The sequence below is a fragment of the Montipora foliosa genome, chromosome 8, assembly GCF_036669935.1.
Source record: "Montipora foliosa isolate CH-2021 chromosome 8, ASM3666993v2, whole genome shotgun sequence".
NCBI lineage: Eukaryota > Metazoa > Cnidaria > Anthozoa > Scleractinia > Acroporidae > Montipora > Montipora foliosa.
This window is the reverse complement of record NC_090876.1, coordinates 20,618,462-20,628,461: the sequence shown is the minus strand read 5'-3', so window position 1 is coordinate 20,628,461 and position 10,000 is coordinate 20,618,462. Positions and strand designations below refer to the sequence as shown.

The 10,000-nt window shown below is 37.5% G+C and overlaps 1 protein-coding gene across 1 annotated transcript in view; it reads right to left on the bottom strand.

The window, feature by feature from the left end:
* The window catches only part of LOC137967385 (lymphocyte antigen 75-like), a 242,690-nt gene that overhangs the window by 30,883 nt on the left and 201,807 nt on the right, over nt 1–10,000 (bottom strand). The window contains exons 36-41 of the mRNA XM_068813925.1: nt 9,368–9,559; nt 8,362–8,519; nt 6,815–6,964; nt 5,805–5,946; nt 3,696–3,823; nt 1,657–1,836 (exon numbers count right to left, since the gene is read on the bottom strand). Of these exons, the coding sequence (XP_068670026.1) occupies nt 1,657–1,836; nt 3,696–3,823; nt 5,805–5,946; nt 6,815–6,964; nt 8,362–8,519; nt 9,368–9,559 (950 nt within the window). The remainder of the gene's footprint in view (nt 1–1,656; nt 1,837–3,695; nt 3,824–5,804; nt 5,947–6,814; nt 6,965–8,361; nt 8,520–9,367; nt 9,560–10,000) is intronic.

Below are 10,000 nucleotides of genomic sequence, written 5' to 3'. Positions count from 1 at the left end.
GGGGATAAAAATATGCCTATATCTACTGTTTAAATACTAAACTACGTTTTAAAATGCAATGTTTCAGTGGTTTTGAACTATGTTCTCGTTGGATGCCCCTGATAAACAAGGTGGAAACAGAAACCACGACGGTTACGCCGACGAAAACCTCACTTCAAACTATTACTTAGAGATATTCTAAGTGTTTTACGATGTTTCCACCTGTTTATGTTGTGCAATATGGGCGAAGTATGCTAAAACCAGATCTGCACGTACGGATTTGAAGGAAAGAGAGAGAAGGAAAGATTTATCGCTGTTTGTCCACGTTGTCGTCAAAACTCAAAAATTGGTTGTTTACGTTGTTGTGTTAACGAGTACGGGAGAGAAATGTACAAAAATGCGTGTTACCAGTGCAGCACGATCATTTTTTACTCTCTTAACCAATAATACCACTGATTTTTGCCGTCGTCACGTCCCAAAAGTCCTCTCTTCCGCACCGTCAAGGGTTGGTTCCATTTGACGAGTTGCCTACAAACTTCGAGTGTCTCCATAACAAACTAAGTTTGTTTGAACAATAGTTATCATTTCAGTGCATGAATTTGACCTCCTTCACGCAACTCCTCTTATTTACCACAGACCAACTGTGACAAATACATGCACGAGCATTGCAGTTAGAATTCCTACTCGAGCCGCAGAAAACCGAACCGAACATGGGTAGCCAACGGTAGTAAAATTCACCGGAAAAAAAAAAAAGGAAAAGAGTGCGAATCAAGTATCGCGATGTCAGTTATCCCTTGTATCTTTAATTACTTGCCCAGTAATCCTTTATCCCTAAAACCCCTAACAAGCCCCCATTACCATTACAACATATTTAATTTGAAGTCGCACTATAGCTTTACAGCTACAACTTCATCAAGCGGAAAGAAATGTGTTGAAGGGAACCACTGCCGCAAGGGCTCTCAAACATTCATTTTCTAAAGCGGATTTATTGAGCAAAACTTTGCTCCTGTAGTCATACATGCTAAAGGCCAACATTATGACATAATGTGTTTTTGTCTCGAGGCGCGTCATAGTTAAGTAGTTAGGTGTGCCGTTGCATGGGGCAAGAAGCGTTGTCAATCATAGAGCTTAAGCCAATCAAATGAGGTCAGATCGAATAATACCGAGGCTATAGGCAAGGTCAGTTTAACACAGATTTCCAGTACTGCAGAAAAATTTTCCTTCCGCCTCCTCCCCATCTCCGTACTTGGTTCTTTGCCGATATTTAACCCCACCTTTGCTTAAGAGATTGCGTGATGTTTATTATATCAATATTATTGATGTCACTCTCGTTAGCAAACTAGAGCGACGTCACGCAGAGCTTTGGGTCCCGTTTTAGTAGAGACCCGCGGGTTTCGTGAAAAAGGGTGATTTCGACGATTTGCTTTTTCCTCACGACTATCGCATGCAACTAGCAGTAAGTAATGACTTTTTGACCATTTACACCCAACAAGAAAGGCGAGCATCTGTTGTAAGAATGTTTTAAGGTGCCCGCAAACCAGAAAAAAAATTAAAGTGATTTCCGGAGAATAATCACACGACATGATTTCCGGTGAAGTTATGGCGTAAGCTAGTCGCATGCGAAAGTGGTAAGCTAACATAAAAATTCTTCACCACCGAGCTTTGTAATATACTTACCCTTATCTTGCCACCTTCTCTGTAGTCTAACCAAGTGTTGACACCAGTTGCATCTGTGAACTGCAGACGGTAGACCTTGACGTAACCTGATGATCGACCCCCTCCCCAAGTGGTAATTTTTGTAATCTTCGTATCTCGATTGGGGAAAGATATTTGCAACCATGGCTGCGTATCAGATGCCTGCAAACAGAAAAAAAAATCATTGTTTTGCTATAAAGCGATCGATGACGATGGCAATGATAACACGTTTTATTCAAGATGAAAATAGACAAATACTTAAATAAATAAATAAATGAAGGAAATCTTGACAAGGAAATTAAAACCTAGAGGTCAACCCTATGAAGTTTTCCTAATAAATAAAGTATAAAACATATATAGACTATGTACAATAAATATATATGACATGGAATTGGAATTATTTACAAAAGAATTAGGTACTGACGATTAATAAAAGAAATTGTTAGTTAGCTAATGGATATCTAAGAAGCTCTTCAGTGCACTCTTAAAACGTCTCAGGCTCCCAGCCTTAACAATAGACCCTGGTAGCTATTCCAGTACCGCCTAATTGGAATAGGAAAAGAGTGTTTATATGGATTGCACTCAGCTGGCTTAGCGTATAGCTTATACAGGTGGTTTGTACGGGTTGAATTGCTTGTGGTAAACTCAAAGGGATCGTCCAAGGTTAAGTTTTTAAGTAAACATTCAATCCACGTGTTTCAAGTGTAGGCCACTTCAGCTTCCTTAGACGATCCTCGTATTACATCTTCCCAAGTTTTTGCCCAAGAGCAAGCCAAGAAGCTCTTCCCTGAACTTTTTCTAACGCTAGTATATCCTTAGATAAGTATGGATTCCAAACCGGGGAAGCTTATTCACTAACTGGGTGCACAAGAGATTTGTTTAACGTAGAAAATGCACCCGATTTGACAAGTCTACTGTTCTGTGAATCAAGCTCAACAATTTCTTGGCGTTATTAACGATCGCATTGACTTGTTCACTCCAAGACAAATCCGAAGAGACTAAGATACCCAGGTCCTTGATACACTTTACAGTCTTAAGCCTCTTATCCAATAAATATATGGGGAGGGAAATATCTCGTTTGTGAGTTATACATAGTATTTCGCACTTGGCAGAGTTAAAGCGCAGTTTCTATTTAGATGCCCAGAATACTAACTGGTCTACATAAGATTGTAGGGCTTTAGTGTCCCTTGCTTTGTCTGACAGCTCTCTGTGTATTTTGGTGTCATTTGCAAACATTCGCAAAAAATAGTAGATATTAGAACATATATCATTAACATAAATCAGAACAAAAAATGGGACTAAGATCGGGCCCTGTGGGACTCCTGACGTTACACAAGACCACTCAGTCAAAAAGATTCTGAACCAACGAAGTAGTGGACCTTCCATCTTGTGGCATTTTAATTTGAGCAACAGCCATTCGTGAGGTACAGAGTCGAACGCTTTTTGAGAAATCTAAGTAACATCTGTAGGTCTTGATTGACTTGATAAAGCCCAGGAATTAAAACAACACAGAATGAATTATGATTTATATTGAGCTCATCTCCCCCACCCCTAGAACAGGAGTAGCATAAAGTTCATTTTTCTTAAATTCATAAAGGTAGAGGAAATTTTATGATCGTTTATTTTATAGATTGAAACTATTTGGCATTACGAAGTCTGTTTGATAAAATCTCATAGTAGTCTGTTTAATGTACATTTTCATTAACCAAGTTATGTCAGTTGTTTTCTTTCCTTTTATACGAAAGCAGTCGCGTCGTGATTTTGACACACACGGAAATCTTATTATCCGAAATTTGAGAGTAAATCTTGGATTAAACGCAAGAAATTAATTCTGAAAGCAATGCATTTTAGCGTTGCTCCCCCAACCCCAAACCACGAAAAACAAAGACACACTCCAGCACAACACCTTCGGCTTACCGGTAGGTATGTCTGGTCTATAAGCGGAATGGTTAACAAGTAGGCAGACATACTTGTCTCCTAAGTAGCGTGTAAGGTGAAAAGAATAAGCAAACTACTCTTACTCTGGCGCACCATCCAATATCGTTTGAAGGCCGAGCATTGGTAGCAGTGTCAGAGTTATCGCTTGATGATGCGGAGATGTCGCTGTCGTTCAATGCGCCTGATTGCATTCCAAGTGGCGTCTCACATGCTACAGAGACAAAAAAAAAAAAAAAAGTGTCTACTTCATAGTGAGACACAAAATATAGGTCGAAATATTTTTCAAATCTCTTTACCAGGATGGAGGAGTTCCAAACCTGAACTCTAAGCTCTAATTGTATCTGCCAAACACATTTGGACAGGATATATAAGGCCACAAAATAGTAACCGAAATGTGGGTTTTCAAAATGACCTCTATATATAACCAAAGGAGACAATAAGGCTATATATAGGAGGGAAGACAAACGGGTTGATATCGTTTTGAGAAGATTATCATGTATTATAGCCCCCGCCCACCCCTCCCCCTACCCATTACTTTTCGAGCGATTTTGTTGCCAGTTATCACTCAATAACCCCGTCTTAGTTGTCCTGCGATCATTTCCGTGGAAAAGAAACAAAGCCAGCGAAAAGAAGGCAGTACGAGAGTTTCAACTTTTCATATTATTACTTTACCTGAACGAATTTGTTTTGTAGAGTCAAGTGATACTGACATTAAAACGCTGGTCGCAAATCCTGTTCCGGGGAGTACAAAATAGTGTGATTCAGCTAGATGTGCTGTCAACGTCTTTGAAGGTGATGAAAGTTATGAGGAGACTTTCAGATTTAGTCCTATCCAAACTGAATGCTTTTATAAAATCGAGATTAATACACAGTGTTTACTACTTGGAAAATCATGTAACCGTTCTCGTCCAACTATAGCAACAGTCCACCGTTTAATGTGATCCTTCAAGTGCTCCAGACTTTGCATATTTTGAGTTTGCAGGTGCAATTTCTTTTTTTAGTCTTCGCTGTGACAATTAAAATGATTTGATTTTTTTCTGAGACCGACACACTCATTCTTTCCAGTCACGTTTTGAATAATACGAAGACAAAACATGAACATGAACCAGTAAGCTAAAAAGTCTTTGTTATAGAGTTTGTTTTGCGAGAGTTTATTTCACATGAGAGCATGTCAATTTTTCCCCAAACACAGCAGAAATAAAGTTAATTAAACCAATAAAACGTATTTGCTTGTGTCAATCGCGAGCATTGGCCATCACATTTTACGAACGGTTCTCGCTCGCTATGAAATTTAACGGAAGGGTCATAAAATTTATTACATCCATTTAGAAATCACTGCATGGTGATCCTTGAAATCTGATTGACCCTCAGCAGTGCAATTCATTCACGAACCGCAACATTTCATTTTTTTTTTACTTTTTTGTCTAAATGGCACCATTTCCCAGGCCAATGAAAAAAAGAACACTAAAGCAAAGCAACCAATCAGATTTCAAGGCTTGTTTAAAGTAACAAATCAAATTTCAGAAAAATGAATGACAACGAAAGCCATTTACAGTTGTGTGCTCAGTTACCTGACCTTTAAATGAAAGTGAGGCTGGTGTTGACCGTGTTATGATACAGACCTCTCTCATTTTCTTACGTTATTGCCATGCTAATTTACATAAGAAAAGCAGTGAGGTTTCTATCAAAACAAGGTCAACTCCAGCCTCACTTTCATTTAAAGGCCAGGTAACTGAGCACACAACTGTAAATGGACTATTTTGCAACTTTTGTTCCCAACTGGATGAATAAAATATTGGTACTGACTACTGTCCGTTATTTAAGCGATTAAATATTTTTTATGTGATTTCTAAATCGATGTAATAAAGTGGTAATTGAACTTTGTGTCGTGCAAATTTGGTCTGAAATCTTGAGATTTCAAATCTAACTGGCACCAATCACACGTATGAATTGAGACCAAATTGCACTCCACTCAGTTCAGTTACCATTATAAATAATTTCAAGTAAACAATACAACTTGTTGCATTGTAAGGTAATCGTAACAACTATAAATTGCAAGGAGAGTAAAATTGTGTGGTGATAAGGGCTTTAATTTATCTTCACCGTGAACTACAAAATCAAGAGCTGTTTTTGAAAGTCTGTAGAGGACAGTGACAGATAACACAAACCTACAAGTCAAGTGAATGACATACCAAAAGTGCAACCGTACAGCTCCATTCGCAAGCATATGGAACCTTTCCAGGTGATTGGTACTAGCCGGATCAAACGAGCATTTACTGTCGGTGTGATGGCAAAAGTCACGATCGAATTAGCGTCACGATTTGCAATAAATACCTAGTAAACAAACAAAATAGATAAACGAAAATAACTAAGAAAACACTAGGGTTAATTATAAGGCTAAGGGGAACCAATTCGTTAAAATCGCTGCTAAATACTGAATAAAAGAGAGAGAGAGAGAGAGAGAGAGAGAGAGAGAGAGAGAGAGAGAGAGAGAGAGAGAGAGAGAGAGAGAGAGAGAGAGAGAGAGAGAGAGAGAGCAAAAAAACTTTTGCCTTTAAGCCACTTAGCGCGAACAGTTTGATTTCTATCCAATATGTTTTTTTTTCTTTGTAGGCTTCCAAAAAAAAAAAAAAACAGACAATAATGATAACGATAATGATTAAAACGGCATTCATTGCATCAGTAATATAAGGCAGATTCTGAATATTATTTAGATATTATATCGAACATAAGATGTAAAGACTGATAATATGATAATATGAAGCAGGTTGCACATCATCCTTCCCTAAATTGAAAAGGGCGAGGACCGCGGAGGATCATAACCTTTAAGTTTGCGTTCTGCATGATAATTATTTAAATGAGAGAAAGAAGAATTCACTGACTGTTTGATTATCCATTAAATAAAGAGGGTGTATCTTGTCAGCCATTTTGGAGCCCTTCCGTGGCCTTGTGGTGTGCCTTAATTCGTCTAATCAGTAACGTGTTTTACCAACGACTTTCTTTACTCAAATGATGGCCCGCTAGTTTCATTTTTTTTTTTGTAGCCTCTGAGACGAAAAAAGACAGCGAAGCAGTTTGATTGAATAATAACCACAAATATTTTAACGAGTCGTCAATAATTTTTTTAAGAGAACCTATTCGAGGATAATTTCGATTGGAAAACGTCATCATTTCTCGAGCAAAGTGATAACTGAGCACTTACCCAATCCTTTCCATATTTCTGGTACGTGTAAAAATTTATGCCATCCTCGCATGTCTGTAGTTTAAAGGTACTTATATAGCTATCAACTCCATTGAGAATGAAACCTTGGGTTGCTATTTTGGAAATGCGTGTCTCGGTCAACAAGTCCACCTAAAACGAATAACACACTGAATCAACATCAAATTTCTAAAAGAAGAGATTCTCAAAGAGATATCGTTCTTTTCGAAGGTAACAGGCAATGGACTTCCCGATGTAAAATCTACTGAAAATGGGCACTCTTCGACAAAAAGGACAGCAATTCGTATTAGAGCTTAAATTCGCGGGTTTCATTTTCAACATAAGAGGGGCGTGCAAGCTCTAGCAACTGTAGTTTGTAGCTTAGTTTTTTTTTAGGTTACCATCTTTTCTGTACTGTCCACCCAGGAAAATGATTACGTACGACAAACCGCTTGGCTTGCAGCACATTGAGGGACATGATAAAGTAGCAAAAACGATTCGGAAACAAGCCACTGAATCAAAAACAAAGAACAATAAAGAGATTGGGCCATTCACGAGTTCAATTCCGTCTAGCCATTATTATTATTTTTTAATTTTATTTTATGCTGCAACTTAATTATACTTTTGCTCGAATGAAAAACAGTTGGTCGCTGGTCATGCGTCTTCATATTTAATTACTTAGACGCGTAATTCACCTTTTACTACCTAGAGAAACATTTATCAAACAATATAAGTACGTATAGTTTTTACAAGAAAGACTACACGCTGACCTACTTTTATTTTTCGCAACGTAAAACAAAACTTCTCTTCACTTGCCGAAGGTTACACATGAAAAAGGTACAAGAGAATAAGCTATTTTAACTTAAATTGAAACGAAAAACAATAGTTTGAATAACAAAAGGAAAAAACACTATCACCAATGGGAAGCCTAATTAAATATTCCTGTGAAGAGGTGTCAGTGTGCATACATTAAAATTCAAATTAGCAACCGTCAAATGTTCTTTTTTCTGTTCTTTTTTTTTTTTTTTAACAATAACAACACCTACCTTGAAAATAGACTAATTGTAAAGTGATTTCGTAAATAGTCTACTACTACTGTAGGTAGTACTTCTAGATCTGTTACTAATTTAAGGACGGTGCCTACTAGTTCAAAGGTATTTTTTGCCCCGGCTTATGATTATGCAGGAAATGTAGATCTTGACAAGTGTCATTGAAATCACAAAAGAAAATTGGGGGTAACTACGCATGTTTCCAAGATAACTTATGAATATTATTTGTAAAAAGCTTTAAAATACAAAGCAATGTATGGCGTTCTTTCTCAAATTGAAGCTTAATTTTCTCTCAAAAATGCACGGTTACCCCTAATTTTCTATTTGGATACCAAGACTACTTACTAAGATCTCCATTTTCCGGATAGTTTTAAACCGCGCAAAAATATCCTTGTATTAGTGAGCATCGCCGATAGGAAACTCGAGTATCTCGAGATGCCCAGAACATATGCGCAATAACAATAGTAGGCACTGTCCTTAAGGCTCTCGCGCAATTCATACCTGAATAAATTGATTTGGATGGTCATTTCCAGCACACCAGGCAGATGAAGAGTTCAGCCGCGCCATTTTGGCACTATACAGATCAGAGACCCTAGAGCTAGCGTTAACTTGGCCATTCGTAATTGAACCATTAACCATACCCAGAGCTCCAGAGCATTCTAATTAAACCAGAAAGAAAATGTTTTACCAGAAAAAGAACGGTTTGTAAGCTAAATCTGGAAGGACACCTATTCGTCCTTGTCACAATCAGTCACGCGCTCTTTTATTGCATAACGTCTCGTTTGAATGAATCTCTTATTAAATAATACTAGCAATTTCCAAAAGAAATTTTAGTGATGCGAGAATATAATCAGTTATTCTGACGATGGAATGTATTTTACTGATTAAAAATATAAATGATCACTAAATTGTAGAAAGTATGTTTATAGGAATCAACAAATTACCTATCGCCAAATAAACAATAAGAAGAGGCTTGTTACAACAGAAGATGGAAACTAATGTAACAGTAAAGGAAATAAGAAACAAAGCATAGATGAAAACCACTGGCCATGTGTACTGTGAACTCCTCTAATGAAATCCCAAAATCGACTTTCATTCTGGTATTGAAGACACAGGGATCTCAAATGTCAAGAATAGTAAGCTGCTCACCGATGCTCGCAGCATATTATTGAATTACCTTTAAACAGTTTTTTGAAACATTTGACAAAAATCTTTGTTGGTCTTTCACAGTCAGCACAGCCGATTGCAAATATGGTGACGATTGCACCAAAGCGAGGCTTTTTCGGTAACAACTGTTGCTAAGGGCTGAAAGGTCTGTTTCTCCTTGGCAATTTGCGAGGAGGGTAGTAACTTCTTTTTTTGTTTGTTTGTTTGTTTGTTTGTTTGTTTGTTGTTTTTTTTTTTTCAAAGAAACATCGCAGCATTTGCTCCAGAGGCATCAAATAAAAGCCATATGATCACTACACTAGACTAAAAGGGAAAAAAAAAAGGCTGCTTTGAACTTTACCCAATGGCTGTCTACATATGTAGCCATTTAAAACATTGCAACCTTTGTCATTCCACCGTGAGTTTGAATACATCTCAACGCAATTTTCAACACTGATCTTGTCACTAGGTTCACCCGGATTCCAGTTTAGAAAGGTAACAGGAGACCCGTCGCTCCAGGTATATCCTGCCTCTAAAGCTCGGTCATTCAAACCTGAGAAAATGGAAAACAAGTAAAGTAAAATATATATCTATTCGTTAACGTGCCTATCACCTCAGCATAGTTTTCCATTTTATGTATTTTCCGATATAGTTCGAGTACAATGAGTTGTTTTTAGAACGGTTGGATTGAAAATCCACTTTCTTGTTTAAAAGACGGAAAAAGTGGTCATCCTTTGATCCATAAACAAGCAATGAAGGGGAATGGTTCGATACCGGCTGTTTTTCAAAAAACCCGCAAAGTCTATGATATCAACCAGGTATTAAACACATTTCCCTTCATTGCTTGGTTATGAATCCAAATATAACCTTTTTTCTGTCTTTCAAAGCGAATAAAAAAGTGAATTTTCAATCCAATGGTTCTAAAAACAACACAATGTATTATTAAATATAGTGGAAAAGTGTGTTGAGGTAATAGGCACTATAAACGACACTA